Consider the following 22,940-nt stretch of genomic DNA (forward strand, 5'->3'; position numbering starts at 1 on the left):
ACAAATTCAAATTGCTATCCCATTTGTAAATATTCCCTGATAACATTATGATCTTTGATTTTAATGTGGTATATATAATGATGATTTGACTCATTTAGTGTAGAGGCCCTTATTTGTCTTTTGGTCTTTCAATAGTAAAACCATTCATGTGTGTAAATAGTATGATGTAGGGACTTAACTAAGGCAGTAGATATTCAGAGATTTTGAAAGTAAAAATTTATAACTTGGCATTTAATGAACATAAAGAGAAAGGCATTGGAGTAGATGCTTTCTAGCTTGGGATATGTATCATTGATGATGCAATTAGGTGATACTGGAAATGTAGAAACTACTCTGTCTCTGCAAATAAATTACTAGACCCTTTCTCACTATTGTAGGAGCTCCTTTATTCACATTTTGGAATTAAGATTTGGAGGAGGTGCTGAAAAGTTCAGATTTGCCATATAGTTCTACAGTTTAGGAAAGACTGAAAAATACGCTTTCACCTAGAGTTGTGTCTGTGACTTCAGTATTAGAGTATGAGTAAAAACTCTCAATGTGGACATGGACTTTTTTCTTTTAAAGGTACAGTTGTAAATCTTGAGCAACATGCCTTTAGCTTATATCCTTGGTCAATGCTCTCATAAAATTAGGGAAACACATAAGCACACTGAAAATATGTGTGAAATTGTGCAGTTCCACCCCAGCTTCACCTCCAGTATAGCCTCTGATACATACCTTCTATAAATATTGTACCCCCAGGCCAAGTCAGGGCTTCTTACTCTTGAGATAGTCTGCATTCTCCGTTGAGTATATCTACCTTCCTAAATAAACCTCTCTCTATGCCTTTGGCTTGTACTGAAATTCTTTTCCATTATCTATGCCAAGAACCCCACTGGTCCTGAGCTAAGTTCCTTCTCTTCTGGAAACTCCTTGGACCTTCTCCAGAGACCTCTCTTCTCCTATGACAGTACCTCTGAAAAAACATGGTGGAAAGCCATGTTCAGATTTCTCTTTTGGCATTTTGCCTTTTATCTCATTCTCTTTTATCTGTTAATTGTAACTAATTTGGCAATCTTTTCTCTTTCAGATCATTCAACTTCAAGTGGACCGTTATCTTTTAAGCCTAGTCGATCACTGGTTACTCTTCCCACTGCCCATGTGATGCCGTCTAACTCCAGTGCTTCAATTTCCAAACATAGGGAATCATTAACATCAGATGGCTCAAAATGGAGTACAAGCTTCATGCAGACATTGGGAGACCACAATAGGGGGGAGCAGGACTCTTCACTAGATATGAAGGACTTCCGACCTCTTCGGAAATGGTCATCTTTATCCAGACTCACTGCCTCAGAAAACTGCAGACAAGGTGGCACTGTACACATGGAAGAACTGAGGAATGGTTTGGAAAAGACAGGGAGGAGCAAGACTTTAACATCACAATTAAGGACTATTGGACCTAGTTGCTTACATGACAGTATGGAGATGCTTAAGTTAGAGGACAAGGAAATAAATAAAAAACGGTCATCAACTTTTGACTGCAAGTATAAATTTGAGAGCTGTAGCAAAGATAACTTCAGAACCTCTTCTTCTGCTCTTAAGAGACCGACCTTAGACATGACATACAGTGCCTTACCTGAGAGCAAGCCCATTATGACGAGCTCAGAGGCTTTTGAATCTCCAAAATATTTAATGCTTGGTCAACAGGCAGTTAGTGGAGTTCCCATTCAGCCTTCTGTGAGGACTCAGATGTGGCTTACAGAGCAGTTACGGACAAACCCTTTGGAAGATAGAACTACAGAGGACTCTTACAATTTAACTCCTTGGCAACAACAGCAGATTGAAGAATTTCGACAAGGAAGTGAAACACCAGTGCAGGTAAGGCTCAAAACCTAGTATTTGCTTCCCTCCAGTGGATGTTGTGCATTTTGCAGGAAGCATTACAATCACAGATTGTTTTGGTTTTTTCTCTTCTGCAAACAGACACAGTGGATGTTGTGCACTTTGCAGGAAGCATCACAATCAGATTGTTTTGCTTTTTCTATCTTCTGCAAGCATAGATGTTATAAATTTGAAAAGTTTTGCATTGATAAACACAACTTAATAAATGGTTGAAACTAACATGAAAAACCTAAAACTTCTATCTTAGTATTTACTTTTCTCTTTCATTTGTTAAGTAGGCATGAAAATAAATAAAGCAAAAAAAACTTAAGAAACTTAGAAACAGGGGCTGGAGAGATAGCTCAGTTGGTAGAGTGCTTGTCTTGTAAGCACAAGGCCCTGGGTTTGACCCCCAGCACCCCAAAAAAAAAAAAAAAAAGAGAAACTTAGAAACAAAGAAACTGACATGGTATGATAGGAAGTTAACTTGGGATTACTAGATCTTAGATTTTGTTTCTGGTTCTCTTAGATTTAGAACCTGGATGATTTTTAACCTATTAATTTCTCTGGACCTTCATCTATAAAATGAGAAAGTAGAACTAAAGTCATTTTTAAAGTTTTGGTTACAGATGATATATGTTTAGGTTTATAAATCAGATGTGCTTATCTTTTAAAAAAATCAAGTGTCAGTGTTTCTAATCAGTTTAGGAAAAGACTTTATGATAATATAGAAAGAAAAAGTAGTGCAGAACCCCTGAAGGGTCTAGAGAATATCATATAAATATAGAAATTTCTTGTTCTAGAAATGTCTTTATTTCAAGAAATTTTCTACTGTGCATTTTAACTGGGAAACCAATTTTCTAACATAAATCTTGTCATCTATTTTTTATTACCAGAATTTTCTGAAATGAATTCTATCAAAAATTACAGAATTTCCATAGAGTAAACAATTTAAATTATTATTCATTACTACTAACAATAAAAAATGAAGACGAAAGTCCATGTAAGGAGATCACTTATCCAGGAACCTCATAAATCTGAATATAGCCCCCAAACATACATGCAACCTAATATGCTACATTCATAGAACTCTTAATATGTCTAATGTGCCTTCTTTACTCTTACTGGACATAGTTCTTTTTGTTTTTTCTTTTCCTTTTAGTTTTGTTTGTTTGTTTTTCTGTATTGAAGAGTGAACTCAGGTCCTTGTACCTGGTAGACAAGTTTTTATAATCTTCCTTCCTTCCTTCCTTCCTTCCTTCCTTCCTTCCTTCCTTCCTTTCCTTCATTCCTTTCCTTCCTTCCTTCCTTCCAGTGCTGAGGATTGAACCCAGGGCCTTGTGCTTGCAAGGCAAGCACTCTACCAACTGAGCTACATCCCCAGCCCAGTTTTTATAATCTTGATTATGTATATTTAAACCACATAAACAAATGTACCATTTCAATGTTTAAATCACACTTTTTTAAAAAGAGTGCTTTAACCAGATTTATTTGTGATTTAAAGATAGAATACCTTACTGTTCACATACTATAATGTTTTTTTAAACACTTGTGATTATCTCAGAACAGGGATCAGACAGTTTTTTCTCTAGCAGGTGTCTTTATACAGAATTGGAACTGTCCATGGGGATGAGTATACTACTACAAACTGAAACAGGAGTGATAAAAAGAAATGTAACTGAGAGAATTGGGCTAATTTAAAGGAATGGATACTAATTTGCTTATTCTTTTATTCTACTTGAAGGAACTTCTGCTCTACCCCAGGTTTTCCCTTATATTGAAGCAATGTAGAGAGGTTAGGGAGATTGGAGGTGTATTGTGGGGAAAAACTTACTTTTTAAATCTTCCTTATGCATAGTGGAAGAATGAAGCTACTATTGGATGAGATACGTATGTGCCCTAAAGTGCCCTATTTCTTGATTAACCTTTTTTGGAATGAACTCTTTATATAGTACTTTTAAATTTGGGAGTGGAATGATGAATCCAGGTAAGGAAAACTAGATATTTCAGTTGCAGTTTATTGGGGGTGGTGGTGGTGTGTGGGTTGAGGAAAGAGATACTGGGAATCAAAATGGCCTCATGCATACTAGTCAAGTGCTCCCCCATTGAAGCTACACTCTTGGCCCTTCAGTTACAATCTTTGAATCACTGTTTCCCTTCTAAATTTCTTTCATGGACTACTACAGAAAAAGATTATTAATTAACTTCTCCTTGGAGTCTTCAAGTATTGTCTTTATTTTAGAAGTTCTCCTCATGATTGTCTCTTTGAAGCATTGACTTCCTTTTAGTTTAGTTTTTACATAAACAACTTTAATAAGAATCGGTCCATCTGATATTTATGATTTTTTCAGTCATAACTGTTCAACTCTCACCATGGGAAAAAAATCTTCTATATCAAAGAAAAGGAATTTGACTTAAAGTCATGATCTAATAACACAATGGATCTATATAGAACTTTGTGGCTCTCAAGTGATCCTCATAGGTCCCAAAAAGTTAATTTGTAATAAGGAAGGTTTGCTCTCCTTAGGACTTAATCCAAAAAAATTACTGTGTCAACCACACAGACTTAAGTGCATAGTGTTCATTGATTTTCTTGATTTCTGCTAAGTCATCTTAGAGTTGAGGTGGTATAGTACTCTGAAACATTTCCCTTTGTGAATTAAGAGAAGCCATATGTGCCCCCATTTGGGTTAGAATATAGGGCTCCATGTGCAACTTACACCTCTAGTCTTTGGTTCTTTTCCTCTTTACTACAGTAACCCCCATCCCTCAGCCCCCAGATGTTTGACTCAGCATTGTCTTCTTTTAGGGGAAAAGACTTCCCTTTCCTCCCCAGTGCATTCCTTGGTTTGAAGATAGAGGGGTGGAGACTGTGTACTTCTAAACACAGAAGTATATGTTGGGTTCCCTTAAGCCGGCAGTGGATCCTCCCCAACAGTAGAGAAGTAGTGGTGTTTAGATATTAGGTGTTCCCCAAAAGCTCATGTGTGAGACAATCGAAGGTTTAGAGGTGAAATGATTGGGATATGAGATCCTCTTCCCAATCAGTGTGATAATCCCCTGTGACAGGGATTAACAAGGTGGTAACTGAAGGCAGGTTGGGTGTGACTGGAAGATGTGGGTTCCTAAAGGCATGTCTTTGGGATGTATATTTTGTATCTGGCAAGTGGAGTCTTTCTTTCTCTCTCTCTCTCTCTCTGCTTCTTGGGTGCCATGTTTCAGTTGCTTTCCTTTATCAGTACTCTTCTGCCATGATATTCTACCTCACTGAATAACGGAGCCAGCTGTCTATGGGCTAAGACCTCCAGAATTGTGAGCCCGAAATAAACTTCCTCCTCTTAAATTGTTCTTGTCAGGTCTTTTGGTCACAGCGGTGAAAAAACTGACTAAAAAATTATTGACAAAGTTGTTTATCCTTTTTTCTCTTTATATTTCCTGAGATATTTTAAACTTGAAATGTTTAAAAAGAGGAAGATGAAATTTTGTACCTATTTAAATCATAAAGGGACTTATACCAATCAAAGTATTGATACCTGTTTTCAACATATTTTAATGGAGGTTTTTCTCTTATATAAACGAAAGAATTTAATAAAATGACCTAAAGGACTTTGTTTTTGTCTAACATGCAATAAGAATGAAAAAATTTTACTTCTAATCTGGGAATATTTTATGTATTTCATTACATTACTGAGTTTTTTATTTTTATTTTTATCTTTGTATGCTGTTTTATGCTTAATTTTTTTAAGTTTGATATAATCTAGGTGGGTACTAGGGCATTCTCTATAGATGGGATATTACATTATGACACATTAGCTAGAAAGCATATAACTGATTTTCACATACATGTTTTAGTATAATTAGTTGTGTATTTGACTATTTGTCACCTTTTCTATATAATTTGATATATAGTTTATAGACATTTTAAAATGTGCAGCTACTTAGCATATGAGCAGATCTATTCTGAGATTTATCATGTTCTCACTTTGAGAAGACTCAAAAATAATCAGAGGATGAATAATCTCTAGGTCATGGCAATTCATTGCCTGATATAGGTCTGCCCTCTTGTGTTTGTACTAGGAAATCTTTTTTTTATTTTACTTGGGGGAAGTCCCCTCAAAAACCCTGTACAGTATCAAAACTATAATTAGAACATTTTATAGGCAACATCAGTCATGTATAATGGAGCAGTTTTACTGAGTTCAAGAACATTCATTTTAACATAGGTGATTCTGATTATTTGCATCAAAATGAAATTTTAACCAATGAAAATAAGAAAGGCAGCATTAATATTAAATTCATTCCAAAGGAGAAAGTGTTTGAACATTTAGTATTTAAAAAATTTTTAAATACATTGTTTTCTTATAGCTTGCTCTTTATACAACATAATAAAATGAGTTTCATTTAAATAATGGGATTTTTGTTCTACATTGTATTCTGAATTTTAGTGTTCTGAAATCTTCACAATATGAGATTTAAATTTTTTTCAAAGACAGAATGAAGAATAAAAATAATCTTTATTTCTGTTTTACTGAGGAAAATCCCTACACTTTACAGTTAATAGTTTGAAATTGATGTTGTAATGAGCAATGTAATAAGGAGCATAGGACTTATCCGTTCAAGTTTTCCTGTCGCCTTTTGATATCAGTACTGCTAATTAGAGAACTTGTATACTGTTGCATAGGTAAATTCTGAGACCAGTGAGGTTGAGGTCTAATCCGTGATTTACATGTTTTCTGGGTAGAATGATACCCTTTTACCTTCTCCTCCTTAGATATCCATAAACCCAAACTGTTCCCCTATCCATCTCGTGTACTTCTCAGGGATTCCAAGAATTTAAAAGCAGTGTCTCCTTCACTATTCAGTTAACAACACTTGCATTAGAAACCATGGTCATTATCTTGGTGTTTCAAATTCTTTTAGTAACTGTATTTTGGAAAATGAGTAATTGCACATTCTATACACCTTAGTAATTGCTACGTTAATAACATGCCTTGAACTGAAGTTTAAATTGTTGAATTATACAGTCTAGGTGTAAACCATTTTTATAATTGAATCAACTTAAATTACTCAGTTTTAGCAAATACATTTTCCAACACCAATTTGTCCTTCAAATGTATTATTTGTTTTTGTAAAATGTTTTTAAAATGGTCAGAGGGGAAGTTGAAAATGTATTCAACAAGAAGATAATTATAGATTAATCTTACTGGATTTTCTGTTTAACTCAGTAGAGTAACCTACAAAATAAGTGTTTATATTGGGTTGATAGATTAAGGGAAAAAGCAGTATCATTCTATATTATAAATAGTAAATGGACAAAAAGTTCATTTTAAATATAGCATAAGAATTAATACTTTTTTTTCAATACTAAGGATTGGACTCAGGGCTTTGTACTTGCTGGGAGAGTGGTCTACCATTGAGCTATATCCCTACCCCTAGAATTATTAATATTTGGAATGAAAATTCAAGTTTTTAATTTTTGATGATTGAAATGATATATTTTTCTCTCTTTAGAAATCTTTAATTCTTTTCCTTGTCTATACTGGGTCTGAGGTTGGAGTAGAAGATAACTTATTAAAATCATTCTGAAATCTTAAGCTCTCATGATTTCAAGGAAATACTATGATAAATTAGATATTCTAGCTCAAGTAATGCACTACAGCTTTAAATTAGTTAGACTTTATTAGTATTAGTAATTATGGTAATCACACTGTCAGATGTTAAGCTGATCACCAGTTCCTATGTGTTAATCATGATGTCCTAGAAAGAACAGCTGACTTACTTACATGTAGTAGAATTGTGTAATTCTTGAAAACATTCATTAAGAGGAATTTTATTTATATAAGATTATGATATTTTACCTATTTGATTCTCTTGAACTTAAAAAAATGTTAATATGGTATAGAAAAAGAATGTAATTTTATTTTAGAATATAGGTTCTGATAAGGAGTTACTACCAAGACTTCTGCATCATCATAATAATAATAATAATAAATGCGAGGAATCAGTGGGCTATTTTGAATAATAATACTTCATTTGAGCTATTATTTTGGTACTTGTGAAGACCCAAAAACTACTTAGTAACTAATTATCAAAGAAACTTTTACAGTGCAATATAAATAACATTTGCCTCAAATTGTGAAGCTAATATTTTATATATGAAGTGAATTTGTTAGCAGGGCCGTTTCAAAATTAAACTCCTACTTCATCCTCAGAAAAGATTTAGGAAAGAAATTTATAAGCCATTTTCAGGAAATCAATAGTTACATTGTACACATGTATAGTCATTGCAGAATTAATTTTGAAAATGAAGCCCTTTTCGTGTTTACAAGATCTAGCAGATACATTTACTAACAATTTGTTTTAATCTTGACCTTTTCATAAAGAAATTCTTCTACTTGGGAAGTGGGCTGTATTGTTTTCCCGTTCATGGGATGACATTTTAATCCAATACAGTAAGTTGCACATCTGGAGATTGCTGCAGAACTTCAGAGAAGCATCACAATGATGCAAATCAGCAAGAGACATATTAAGATGAGACAGAAATTGATAAATAGGTTCTGGAGATTCTGACGTGCTTGTTGAGGCATTTCAATAGTTGAGGCTCTTCTTATAGCAGAGCGAGTGAGGTATTGGACTTTCTCCATGATGCCAGGAAGCAGGAAGTCTGAAGTTTTAAGTGGTCAAGAGAAAGATAAAAAGCTGGCAGCCAATGTGAGATAACCTTCCTTTTAGGTAGCCTGGAATGTAAAAATAGTAAATGGATTAGGATCATATGTATAACCTGTTCTCTGAAATAGGAAAAACACAGTTTTGCATTAATTGTTCTTTCTCAACGTTATTTGTATTTTATATTTATAACATCAGATGTCTGTAGTGTGTGTGTGTACACACACACCTGCATGTGTTTCTGCCTTTTTTTGGTGGGACATATCATTACAATCTCATTTGTCTTAGGTTTGGGGTATAGTAACTTTAGTCTTTACTTTCTTCCAAATTGATTGCAAGTATTTGGTTTATTGTACAACTTGTTTTGAGCTATTCCTTTGGGCAAAAATTCTTATGTATACTTTCCTTAAGTTTGTTTCTCTGTAAACATAATCGATATGAACATTTAGTGTATTAATAACTGCAGAACCAATCTCAGGGAAGAGAAGTGCATTTAAAAGTTATTCTTCAGATCTTAATTTTAGTTCAAAATAAAGTAAACGAGAAATAGATTTCAGTTGTTTGGCATTCCTCTTTATGGTTTTATAGCTTTTTAGAATGTTATTTTAAATATCATTTTAAGAAGATTTGATATTATGTACTGAAGACTGTCAAGCTCAATAGGTATAGTAATTATTATTATCTTACTCTCTACCACGGGCAATTCTGTTTACAAATGTCTTGTATTTATGAGCAGTGGTTTATGTCAAGCCTTCTTTCAAAACTCCCACAATCTCTTACTGCTTTGGGGGCCCTAAGCTTAGATAATTAATAAATAAAACAAAGTAAAAATATATATCATAGAATGAGTTAGATTAAAAATTAAGTATAAATTAATTGTCCAGAGGTAATGAGTAATAACATTTGGGAATTTTCTGTTTTCATTCAGAATTCTTCTATATCAATTTTGAAGGAGGAAACATTAAAAATGGAATTTTAAAAATTGTAGCTAACTGCCCAGAAGTGATAGTGGTTAGCAATAAATTTGTTATATTATTGTTAACAAGTTTTTACTATATTGCTCTGACTACTAGGTTTCATTTTCACCTGCTTTCTATATACTCCATGAAAATCCGCCTTAGACTGCCATCCTGTACCTGATAGAGGCAAATGCTAAAGAGAGCAAATGAGAGGAGAATGGGACAAGGGAGGACATCAAACATATAACTTTTTAGACCTTGGCATTGTTTTTTCAAAGAAACCATGTGATATAAGGTGGTTAGATTCTGTAGTCTTCAGTACTTCAACTTGGCTCAGTTTTATTTTAAATTGTATAACAGAATGGGTTTCCATATGACTTGAGTCTCTGTCCTCCTTAATAGTACAGGCCCACAATAAGAAGTTACACACAGCCAACATTTATCAAACTCCATTCTCTTAAAGAGTTGGCAACAACTTGTATTTGTCTAGCATATGTTCTTTGTTGTTCAATATAGGTGGCTAAACTTCTGTGGCATTTCACCTTTAGAAAATGACAGCTTAAACTTGGCATATATTTAATTACTTTGGTTTGAATTTTTCAGATAAAAGCAGAAATAGAGGTATTTTGTTCGTTAAGAAAATGTATTTTTATATTGTTTCTGTTATATTTATTTTAAGATCTAGTGAATTTATTGTAGTGAATTACTCTAGACCTAGTAAAATTATACTTTTAGGAAATCATGGGAGGATTTTCTTTATTCCTTTATGTATTTGACTAATCCCTATATATTAGCATATATATAGCAGAATAGTTAGCACTGATAATTCCTATTTGAATTCACATATTTTTGTGAAGTTTCAGGACTTACGTGATCATAAAATGTCAATTTTTAAAAATTATTTTAAGATAAAAAATATGGAAAAGGAGGGAGCTAGCCAGCAGCAGTTCTTCAAAAAGCGTATACAGGAGTCATTCCCTATCCTGACTGAGGAATGGTACTTTAGTCACATGAAAGATGTCATGTTTCCATAAATATTCTATTCCCTTTAAGGATTTCTGTTCTTTGCACATGTTGTTCTCCCTCTGCCTGTAATGTTCCCCACCCCCACCCCTTTACAACTTTTGATTTTCTGCCAAACTCCAGTTGATACTTAAGGCCCAGTTTAAATATCACTTCCTAATAAAACCTTTCATTAGTCATTAAGGTAGAATTGGTAATCACCTCTGCTGTTTTTTAAGTAGGACTTCAGTGTTACTATTTTCAAATATTTGTCAGGAAGTGTCTATAAATTCAATTTACATGTCAGTGTCCTCAATTAGACTTGTAGTTTATAACTAAAGGAACCATGGATTCATTTTGTATCTTAGCACTCAATGCATAATTGGCATCATTTGATTAAATCAATAAAGTTCAAGATTTTTATGACTAGAAATTTTAGAAGATTGTTAATGATCAGATTAACCAGTTAGAAAAACAGAATTCAATCGTTGAACATGTAAGCTCCTAAATATGTTTCTCAAGTCTCTTCCTATCACAGATGAAGAAAATGAGACTTAGAGGATTTACCTAAGTTTATGGTCTTCTGATTAACACAGTATTAACCTGAACTAGGCTTTGTATAAATGAGTTTTTGGTATTTGTGAAATACAGAGAGGTATGCCCTAAAGAGATGAGCTCTCTACTGTCAAAAGTATAATTAACATATTTTATTTTATTTATATTTTTTGCAGGGCTGGGGATCAAACTCAGGGCCTCATGCTTATGAAGCAAATGCTCTACACTGAGCCACATCCTCAGCCCTTAAACAATATATTTTAAAGATGATTTCATGGTACTATAACAGCCAACTGTTGTAGAAGAAGAGTTTGTTCCTGGAAACAAATTGGGTTTAGTAACGTTTGTTGAACTTAGAAATATGTCATAATTCTAAAGTGATTTGTAGTAACTTTATAATCTTATGCTATAGTTAAAAGTGAATTTGCTTTACATGCTGAAATATTAGTGATACATATTTTATTTGGGGGGTTTGATTTATTTTATAGAGTTATAATCTGATATGTTGAGTTCTAATGCTGCTTAACTTCTAAAATCTGCATGATAATAATTAAGCCACTTTTCATTCCTGGAAGATCTCAAGAATTGAAAAGCTGTGTATGAGAACAGTATATTTGCATTTTTGAATTATCTGTTATCTTCCCTACTTTGCAGTTTATGACATGGTTATCAGGTGTTTATCATTCTCCTTTCTGCCCTGGTAGCTCTTTGCAGTCCTTTTTTTCCCCCCCTAATTATAACCAAGTTGTTAATAATGTAATATTTGATGGGAAATGTAGAACATAGTTTAATTTTATATTATCTTTTTAAAGCATCCCTTTAGGATAATCAGATTCTGGTGGGATATTCTGAACTTGCATCTGGCTTAAACAGTTTAGGAGATTGAATTTAGTCCTTCATCTCCTTTATTTTAAACATTCGTGGAACTTAATTTAGCCCTGTTCCCTTCCTTTATTAAAAGAATGACTGTGGGTGTATATTGGGTGTTTTGTGAGAGGAAGAATATTTGCAGGTGAATTTAAAAATTAATCATCCAAGCTGGGTGTAATAGCACATGCTTGTAATCCCAACAGCTCAGGGGGCTGAGGCAGGAATAAAGTTTAAAGCCAGTTTAAAGCCAGCTGCAGTAACTTAGTGAGGCCCCCTAAGCAACTTAATGAGACCTTGTCTCAAAAAAAAAAAAAAAAAAAAAAAAAAATATGTAAAGGACTGGGCATGTGCTCACTGGTTAAGTGCCTCTGGGTTCTATAACTGGTAATTCCCCTCCCCCCACCAAAAAAAGAAATCCAGTTCTTAGTATTGAGTACTGAAAATATGTGAGTTGCTTGATAGAAGTTAGGTTATAGGAATACCCAGATCCTTGTCTCTGAGCTGCATGTAAGAAACAGAAAAGTACCAATAGAGTATGTTATTTGTATGTGGAATCCATTATTCTAATTTTTGTAAGTATGGGAAGGATATAACTAACTTTTTATTCTTCTCTGAGGGATTTATAAGGACTTTTGTTCTCTGTTGCTCAAAGAAGGTATGGAAACTGAGAAAAAATCAAGTTGAAGATAGATAATATTATGATTTTTTTTTAATTGGAAGAAAGAAAGAGAAAAACCACAGGAAACCCCAATCTTTCAACAAATATCACGTACCATGTTAGGCAGCTTGTTGGGTGGAGTGTACTGTATGTCAATTCCTGCAGGAATTCTTACTTTGTCTATAGTGAGTTGTATCTCAGCAACATAATATCAAACTATTCTCGTGCAAAAAGGGACCTCAATAGGCTTTTGAAAACTTTTGGTGGCCTGCGTTATGGCTTCCTAAATAATTATATCATAAAAATGAATATGTTGAGCAATAATCACCACCAATACCATATAAATTTAACATTTTCAGTGCTTTCTATAACTTTCTGAACTTTGATTTTTTTGAAGTATTACGTTCAAAGTCAAGAAGAATTCCTGAGATTCTTTTTGTGGACTTGAAAATTTTGCTATCCCCCTTTATTTTTGTCTGCTTCTTTATTTCTTTTAGTAAGCACAGGTACATTTGCTATTAAGTTCAGGTAATAAACATGCAAGACTGACAGACATGATATAGTATTTTTTTCCATTTCACTAATTTAAAAGATTAAAATTTTCTACAAATTGAGTTTGAATAAACATGACTTGTCTATATTATGATTATCTGACTTATTTTTTTCTTATTGCCCATTGCCATTTCCACATATAAGCCAGAAATGATTGTGTTTACATTGGTTTTTGACTTAATGAAATAAGCTAGAACAATTATCTAACTTCTGTTTATAATGAATCTCTGTAGTTACAAAAGTACACTCTGATAATAATCATTTTCTTTTTGAGATTACCTAATTCTAGACTTGGAAGTTCTGTTTGAAGTTACTTTGTGGCAGCAATATTTTATAACTTTGTTGGTTACATATTAGCTTTCTGAATCTATTGACTACTTCTAATGGGTTATGAAAATAATTGTATAAATGTAAAATCAATATATTCTTGACTTCTAACTTGACTCCAAAATGAAATGTCCTAGCTTTTAAGCTTTCCCTTGAGGACAATTCATTAAGCAGTAGCATAGAGAGATAGTTCCCTCTGAAATTGGCATGTGGATATTGTTATTTTGTCTTTTTACTGTTCATTACTTTACATGTTGAAATAATGACTTAAAATTCATTTACTTGCATTAAAATATTCTTTTTAACCATGTAGATGTGGGACTTTTTTAAAAAAAGGAGTTGGGGAAGGAGTTTGGGAAAAAGTCTTAAGGAATGATGAATGGTATTTAATAAGTAGATCCCAATTAATGTGGATGAATCCTTTTTTTTAAAGCCCTGAAGATGGAGTACACTTTTCAAAGCACTAGAGGTCCTCAGTTGACTATGAGTATACTGAGGTAGAGATGTACACCCAGGTTTTATTTTCATGTGTTTTTTTGGTCATACATACTTCAGAATTATGTAGGGTAAGAATATTGATAAATTATTTCTGGAGATGTCCAAAGAGACTATCTTACCTATACATGCCTCTGTAATTTAGAAGGATTATGTTCTTGATTCCCTGCCTCCAACTTTGCTCCTTGGCCAGTATAAGCAGCATCGTGTGAATTCACACTTCAGATGGAAGTTAGTGATTTTCATAGCAAAAATATAGAAGGAAGATTCTGCTGCTGTGGTGGCATACATCGGCAATCCCAGCTCTTGGGAGGCTTATGGCAGGAGGATCTCATGTTCAAAGCCAGACTCAGCAACTTAGCAAGGCCCTGAGCAACTTAGTGAGACCTTATCTCAAAAAATAAAATGGGTTGGGGATGTGGCTCAGTGGTTAAGTGCCCCTGGGTTCAATCCACTATCCACCTCCCACCCTCCAAAAGTAAGATTCCTTTGTTCAAGTACTTCAAAACAAATGAACTTTGAATATTTACATGATAGAATAATTGGAACAGAAATGAAATTGAGGAAAGCTAAGGATATATAAATAGGAGTGGAATAAATTATAAAGTGTGATTTCTGTGGAAAGTTTCTTTTCCCTTCCTTCCTTCTTTCCTCTCTTCCTTCCTTCCTTTTTTTGTTTTTCTTCTCTGTGGTACTAGGATTGAACCCAGGAGCACTATACAATTGAGCTACATCTCCATCCCTTTTTATTTATTATTTTGAGACAGGGTCTTGATAAGTTGCTGAGGCTAGCCTCAAACTTGCAGTCCTCCTGCCTCAGCTTTTCAAGTTGCTGGCCTTACAGACGGGTGCCACTACACTAGACTTTTGGAAAGTTTTGAGGAGAAATTAACCTGGGTTATAGGTATGAAGCCTAAATGGATTGAAGGTATATTTTCATCACTGAAACAAATTAAATAATAGGAAACTTTAATTTGATTTTGGTATGTTATTGTTTTTTAAAATGTATGTGGTGATTTCGAATTTTTCCTACTAGTGTTTATTCCTTAATTACTAAGGATATCTATAATTTTCTTACATCTGACTTTAAAAATGATTTGCATAATATTATTTAGCTTGTTAAAGATAGAATGCTCTGTATAAATTAAATGTAAATGAAATGGGATGGTTTTAAATTAATAGAAATTCACATTCTCTTAGTTTGCCTTATAAAGTGCCATTTGCAGTATATATTACTTTCTATTTGTTTTGTCAGTGTCTTGATTTATTTTTATTATGTTAATCAGTGTATAGTGCATATGGTTTAGAGTTGAAACCTAGGCTCTTGCCAGGGTTTCCCTATTCATAGCTCTGTGAATAGGGGAACTTTGAATAGTTCACTTTTTTGCATCTGTTTCCTAAATTATGAAGGAGAGATGCAGTACAAAACACATAGAGAATTAAGAAGATTAAATGAAGTATGTTTCCACAAGTACATCCAGGAAATTCTTCAAGAATAAAGAAGAAAGTTTTTAAACTCATTGTCTTCTAGAATTACCAACTATTTATAGAGGTAATCTATACTTTATTTTCAATTAAAGTTTTAATACATTATGTAGTTTAATGTATTACATAGTACATTGAAAATACACTAAAATTTTAAGACCATACTTTCTATAGTTTGTTAAATATACTAATATTTTCCTTGAATCATTTTATTTCTGTAGCTATTCTGCTGTCTCTAATCACTGAGATTAATAAACACTATGTAATCCAAATACAGTTGTTTTCCTTTATGTCTAAGATCCTGTTAAAATAATTTTGATATGCGAATTTTAAGAAATGATAGTGATGTGCGTCTTCTTCATAAAGTAAAATAATCTAGCTCTTTCACCAGTTTTTAACACTTAATGTTCATAATTTACAAATCTCTCACATTTCTTCCATTTGATTTAACACATTTTTAGCACACCTTTTTATAAACAATGACAGTATGTAGACAGTATGACACCTTAGAAATGAACAGGTTTGGACGTGATGTCTGGCACTGTGGCTTTATATTTAAAATGTTTTCTATTAACCTGAACACACTATTTTGCTAACAATAACTTTAATAGAATTTCTGCTCCTTGTCTACTTTTTGGAGTAATGTGATGTGAAATCCTGGTACAGTGAAAGAACTCAACAAATACCTCATTGAAGTTTGAGAATGTAATTTAATTGCTGTTTGAATAAAAGTGGGTAAATATGCATATCAACATTTGTGCTGAGATGCTTATATCAAAGGAAAATTTTTATGAACATAAATATGTTGAATGGCAATTAGAATACTTCAGTGGTAGATAAAAATTAGGAATGTGTTTTCATGTGTTAAGGCTGCTTATGGGATTACAAAGTTTGTATTCATCATAGGAACTAAGAATTCTAAATGTAGATTTTATTTTATCATATATATAAAATATGAAAATAAAAATAAAATGCATATAATTTTCCATATGCTCTGTCACAGATTTAAGAATGAGGAAACACTGATCCATTAGATTGAGAATTGTAATGTGAAGAGTAGAATTCAAACAGAAGCTATAAAATTTATTGTAACATCTTTTTTCCTAGGTATTATTTTTCTTTTCTTTCTTTATAAATTTATGAGAGGAAACTGAGGAACACTGGAGTATAATAACTTGACAAAAGTATGTTCATTAGTAGGCAAAATAAACATTTTATCAGATTTGCTCAAATGAGACTTAAGAATGTTTAGGTGCCAAACATTTTTAAAGTGTTGAATTATTATTCTGTAACTTCAGAAAAACTTTTATATACGTTTATTATAAGTGTTTTAAATTTTTTAAACTTGTTCTTTATGATATAGTATTGAATTAAACAGTTCAATTTATTAAAAGCATGAAATTTATAGAAATCTTTATTAACAGTTGACTAGACTTTATAGAGAGGAAAAATCTTCAAGACCATTTAAAAAGTATTGTGTATTCCTGTGCTCTATTTTATTAATGTCACTGTAAGAAATTATAATATTGGAAGAGGTATTATGATAAAGTGCATTTTGTCCTACAACTATTGATATCATTCCAGATGTTGTAAATAGCCCAGTTTTGCACTGTTTCAGCAGAGTAACTTATAACAAATTAAGCCATTTTTTTGGTATAGAAAAATTAAACCATCCTACTGCCAAATATGGTAACCTAATTGGAAGATTGTTAGATTGGCAGAAATTCACTTGAAAACCAAAATATAAGTGAAAGTTAAAATAAAACAATAACCAGGATCAAAGATGAATGTGATGCTTTTCAAAATTAACTCTCACTTTTACTGTCACAAAATGGATAAGGATTTATTTAGAAAGTAAGCATTTTGTCATAGCAAACATTTTACTATAACTTAAAACTGAAACTTAGAAAATATGATTAACTCTAGTATGAATTCTAAAAAGTATGAATTATCAAAATCAGTGAAATTTGTTTCTTACCTTGGCTTCTGTGGTCCTTAAAATAGAGAGTATCAACTTGTGTGAAGTCTTATGGGTGTTTAGCTGGGAGGTTTTCTGACAGTTACCAGGTTTATGGGAATGGTTGCAGTAGGTGGAGGAGAAAAACTGTTCTAGGGAGGTCTTATGATGTCACACAGGGATTCCGAAGCTATGATTGGTCAACCATAGTCTTATCACAACCCAACCTTTAGAACTTTATCTTACTTTAGGTATAGAAAGGTCATTAACACTTAGTGCTTCACTTTTTAAAAAAAAGTGTGTGGCAGATACATGAAAAAAAATTAAGCAAGCTTGGGACAATAGAAAGCTTTCCTTAAAGATGTATGCATCTTCAGGCTTAGAGATAATTGTATATTGATGGTAATGACTTTTAGAGTTAAATAGTTATTATAATAGGAATTGTGATAGAGTGAGAATAATAACAGGCTTGTGAGGCAGCTTTCATTGATTTCTTTCCTTTTCTGACTGCTTTGCTTTAATACTGCAGCTTCATAATGTTGACTTCTAACATGACAAAAATGTTCTCACAGAATCAAATTTTATACCTTTTCCTGTCTTATTTTGTGTTTGTGCCTCATATCTGTGTGTATGCAGGAGGGAATATATATGAGATAACCAGGCTAGTAACTGTTAGAAAACAAAAGCAAAAGCACAGCTTTATCTTATAGTTAAAGTAAGAACTAATAAATGTACTTAAATTATGTTTTCTTTAGAGTTTAACAGTATATTTATGAATAATAATTCTCTTATTTAAACTGGTATGTATCACCTCAAGAAAAGTAGCAATTTACAAATTTAAGTATTTAAGATTTTTTAAATAACTGCATTAAATTACCACAAGTTTCTACTGTTTTTTTTTTTCTTAAAGCTAACAAAATATTAAGGGTAACTGTATAGCAAAATATAATAAAAACAGATGTAGATTTCTAATTGGGTGCATGATAATAAGGCTTTATTGATGCAAATTTGTATGTGACTTACTTTCCAATAAATTATTACATGTGAAATTTTATTAAGTATAATGATGCCTCCTAGGACAGTTTATCTTATAACTGAGAAAAGAATCCTTTTGAGGAGCCAGGTATCATTCTCCTATATTCTTTTTATATGATTTTATTATTTTATATATTAGATTTACCTAACTCAGCACACTTGAAAATTCTAATTTTTAAGTTTCTTCTTTAACTTTGGAGAAACTATGTGCATTTTTAAACTTTTTAAATGGTTTTTGCAGAGTGAACTTAGCCTGCATTACTTTCCTGTGGGTAACTGAAATGTGTAGCAGCAGCTGCTTATGTGTCCTTAAATGGAGATGATCTTGGCTTCTTCCAAAGAAAGATAAAATCCTTCTCTTGAGCAAAACTCTTGTTATTTAAGGAATCAATTAAAACTAACTGAAAAATAATATTTCAGCAAAGCTCCTCTGTAAACATTGCTAAGGGAAAATTTACAACTTAAAAGTGAACCCCAAATTAAGGTAATTGCACGAATAACGTTTGACACTTTGCTCAGTGATATGACAACCATTTTTCCTTCAATTTTTACATAGTAAGAATTTCTTATTACTATCAGTTATCAGTGATGACATATAATATAAAACCTAGAAGGCTAAAGTGGCTTTTAACAATTTTCAAAGATAACATAGATGGTAAAGGACAGGCCGAGAATTCAGATCTAGATATGTTTAGTTATAATTCCTGATATAGAGCAGTTGTAGGAGAAATCATAATTTGGATATAGCTTTTGTAGAGAAGCCTGTATGTATCAACTAGGAAATTCTTAAGATAAACATAGAGGAATTATCGAGTACTGTAATTATTTTTCAAAAATCTATTTTTAAGTTTGTCTGCCAGTTACAATTAAAATTGAAAGTGAAGCTTAGTAGATTGATCATTGTTGTGAAACTACTTATTCTAAGAAAATAGAATTGGTAATACTAAGTTGGATCAACTAAGAAACTGCCACAGTCTGAATAAAATATGTACTAATTATCTCACATCTTGCAAGTTTATGTTAAAAAGTATGTGGACACATACACACCTTAGATAGGAACTGTGCATATGTTACTTGGAAAATGGAATAAAAAACTTACTCTTTAGATTTGCATAAGGATGAGAAGCTTCTACGTTTACCTTTTTTCTGTAGGTTAGCTAATGATGGTGGTGGTGATGGTGATAATGATGTGTAGTGATTTCCTATGGAACTCTAGGAAATGTTGTATTGTAGTTTTAACCTGATTGCACAAACAGAACATTGTTTAATAGAACCATTGGTGAGTTGTAGTGTAATTAGTAGGGTGTTCTTCAAAATTAGAGGATGGAAAATATTTTAGAGGTGTTTTGTCAGTCTTCATTTGGAATTGTGCTATCATTTTAATTTACTTTTAGTCACATCTACCAAATCTGTGGAGTGGTATTACTGTTGAAGGTTTAATGACATAAAGTATTTATTGTGATTATCAGAGATCCTGTGATACAGTGTACATGTGGTATTAGTACTTACTCTGTCATTCCCTTTAGAGTTCAAGGTTCTTTGAACTTGGAAAGGAAAATAATTGCATCTTTATTTTTAGTAATCTCTAAATGATATTGTATTGCTTCCATTTTGACAGTAAACCACAAACTGCAGAAGTGTTAGCAGTACAAATGACTCACCATAGAAATCTCAGTTAATTTCAGATATAGTTGGTGCTCCAAATCTGTGGATTCTACTTCCATGGATATAACCAATAGCAAATTGAAAATATAAATAAATATCGCATCCATACCGAACATGTACAGACTTATTTTTCTTGTTATTCCCTGAATATTAGTTTAACAACTATTTAATAGAATTCATATTATCTTAGATATTCCTAATCTAGAAATGCTTTAAAGTATATGGGAGGATGTTTGTAGGTCATATGCAAATAGTGTGCCATTTTATATAAGGGACTTGAACATCTGCACATTTTGTATTCAAGGGGAGTCCTGGAACCAATTTGCGCACAGATACCCAGGGACAACTGTGTTTTGGTTATTGCAGATAGCTTGAAATATTGTGACATTAATCTCTTCTTCAGAATTGCCATAATAAGACCTACACATAGGTATTATAACTTAATGCTTTAGTAAACATTATTTTATCACAGATTTATTTTATATTTTTAATTTTTATTTCTATTTTAATTTAATATATTAAATTTATATTCTAAAATAATAATTTCAGGCAGGTTTGATGGCATTTGCATGCAGTCCCAGCTACTTGGGAGGCTGAGGCAGGAGGATCACAAGTTTGAGGCTAGCCTGGGCAACTTAGTAAGACATTATCTCAAAATAAAATTTAAAAAGGACTGGGACTGCATATGTTTGCACATGACTGTAATCCCAGTGACTTGGGAGATTGAGACAGGAGGATCACAAGTTCAAGGCCAGTCTTATTAGCAACTTAGTGAGATCCTGTCTCAAAAATAAAATTAAAAATAAAGATCGAGGGAGCCCAGGGGGTATGGTTCAGTGGTAGAAGGCCTTTGGGTTCCATTGTCAGTACCACACAGACAAAAAGGGCTAAGGATATAGCTAGTGGGAGAATGTTTGTTTAGCATGTACAAGGCCCTGGGTTCAATCCTCAGTACCACACAAACAAATACATTTCAGTGTAATTTGTTTCCTTTCTAGTCCTGTACAGGTAATTTTTTTAAAGAAGTTTCATCTGAGAACAGTTTTAAACTTAATTATTGCAAAGATATAGTACAGTGTTTCTATATACTCTGCTGCACCATTTCTCCTGTTGCTAACATCCTACATCATTATAGTACATTTTCTCAATAATCGTGCCAGCGTTGTTATAGTTTATCTAAAGTCCTTACTTAATTCAAATTTTCTTAGTTTTCCCTAATGTCCTTTTTCAGTAACAAGATCCTATCCAGGAATATCACATTATATTTAATAATCTTGTCTCCTTCAGACCCCTTGATCGTGACAATTTCTCAGACCTTCCTATTTTGATGACTCTATAATAGTTTTAAAGAATATTAGTCAGATATTTTTTAGAACATCTTCTGGTTGGGATTCGTCTGATGATCTTCTCATGGATAGACTGGTTAATATGTTTTTGAGATGAAGACCAGAAAAATGAAAGTACCATTTTCATCACATTATTTATCAAGGGTATATTCTATTAAATTAACATGACTTACTACTATTGATGTTTGATTACCTGGTAGCTGTGTCTAGTGTTTGTCAGGTTTCTCCATTGTAAAGTTGCCTTTAGTACTCCTCTTCTTTTCTATATTTTACTCTTTGGAAGTGGAAGGGAAGAAAGATTTCTTTTCCTCACCTATCGTTAGGTTCTTGGCTGCTCCCCTAAGATAAAAGACATAGTAACAAAAGAAAAACATACAAATTTATGTAAGTTTTGCATGACAAAAATGAAGACCTAAAGAAACAGGTAAACTTGTGTCTTATATTTAGGTTTGATGGCAAGATAGTCATGGAGAATTATGTTTGGACAAAGGACAATTGTCTTATAATAAATTGAGGGGAATTTAGCAAGGCCTTGTTCGGGTTCTTCTCTGTGTCTTCAGAGATAAGGATGTTCCTTTTCTTCCAGAATGGGGAGAACATCTATCTAATGAGAATCTTAGATTTATTTAAGGAAGTGTGGGTGGGAGAAGGTCAAGAATGATTGGTTATATGATTAACTTCAGGGGAAATGGGTGAGAGGAAGGTGAGAGTGATTCTCCTGTTTTCCCAAATGTCAGGGCACCATGTTTTGGGGGTAGTGTGTCCTAAACGCGCCATTGTACACAAGCCATGCTTATGATTCACCACCTTAAGGGTGAAGTATCTAAAAAAATTATTTGGAATCCCATTTCTTTTATGTACATATAAACATTCTCAATACAGATCAGTAGGATTCAGCAGTTTTCCAAAAAAGGTCTGTGGCTCAAAAAGTAAAGAATTCCTGTGTTAGAGAATCTTTCTGTAGTTACATGGGACAGATCTAGATTGAAAGACAGAATATTCTGTCTTTCTTGTTTGTCTGTTATCACATTCCTTTGTGTCCTTTACTCTGGCTCTGTAGATCTCCCTGTGACCCTCTGAACAGTTTACTCTTCTACTTTACGCCTAGGGGTTTTTTTTGTAGGAATGTCTTCCTTACCAACCCTGTTCCCATTTAAGTATTGTTTCAGTTTATCTCTTCTGTTGCTTATACCTCTAATATTATGTGTTCTCTTTGTTGTTTGTGTATCTGCTTAGGCAAACTATAAACTCTTTGAGAAAGCAATTCAGTAACTCATTTGTGCTTCAATTTTTTTATGGTACCTAATGCAGACCTGAACCATAGTGATTGTTTAATATTCATTGAATGAAGGATTGAATACGTTAATAAAGTAGGGATGGAAAAAGATTGCCAGGTGGTTCTGCATTATCCTGCAGGAGTGTTAGGGACACTTCAGAAATTCTTCTCAATTTTAAGCTCAGTTTGGTGAGGAGGAGGAGGGTGTGAATGATTAGGACACATAAAAGTA

The 22,940-nt window shown here is 32.9% G+C and overlaps 2 protein-coding genes across 4 annotated transcripts in view; one reads left to right on the forward strand and one right to left on the reverse strand.

The window, feature by feature from the left end:
- Nucleotides 1–22,940, forward strand: part of Cep85l (centrosomal protein 85 like) — a 168,783-nt gene that overhangs the window by 55,463 nt on the left and 90,380 nt on the right. For both annotated transcript variants that reach the window (XM_047558121.1, XM_047558120.1), the window contains one exon: nucleotides 1,070–1,857. In XM_047558121.1, the coding sequence (XP_047414077.1) occupies nucleotides 1,144–1,857 (714 nt within the window). In that variant the 5' untranslated portion in view covers nucleotides 1,070–1,143. The remainder of the gene's footprint in view (nucleotides 1–1,069; nucleotides 1,858–22,940) is intronic.
- Pln (phospholamban) lies at nucleotides 8,074–17,546 on the reverse strand. 2 transcript variants are annotated; one of them, XM_047558123.1, is made up of 3 exons: nucleotides 17,408–17,490; nucleotides 12,511–12,576; nucleotides 8,074–8,597 (listed from the first exon to the last, which is right to left on the reverse strand). In XM_047558123.1, the coding sequence occupies exon 3, from the start codon at nucleotides 8,502–8,504 to the stop codon at nucleotides 8,346–8,348; it is 159 nt and encodes a 52-aa protein (XP_047414079.1). In that variant the 5' UTR covers nucleotides 8,505–8,597; nucleotides 12,511–12,576; nucleotides 17,408–17,490; the 3' UTR covers nucleotides 8,074–8,345. The 2 variants fall into 2 exon arrangements, with proteins under 2 accessions (XP_047414079.1, XP_047414078.1); XM_047558122.1 differs by lacking the exon at nucleotides 12,511–12,576 and having other exon boundaries at nucleotides 17,408–17,546.

Source organism: Sciurus carolinensis, chromosome 7 (genome assembly GCF_902686445.1).
Source record: "Sciurus carolinensis chromosome 7, mSciCar1.2, whole genome shotgun sequence".
NCBI classification, from domain to species: domain Eukaryota; kingdom Metazoa; phylum Chordata; class Mammalia; order Rodentia; family Sciuridae; genus Sciurus; species Sciurus carolinensis.

Coding starts and splice junctions, on each gene's coding strand:
- Pln (XM_047558122.1), bottom strand. CDS start 8,504: ATGGAGAAAGTCCAATACCTCACTCGCTCTGCTATAAGAAGAGCCTCA.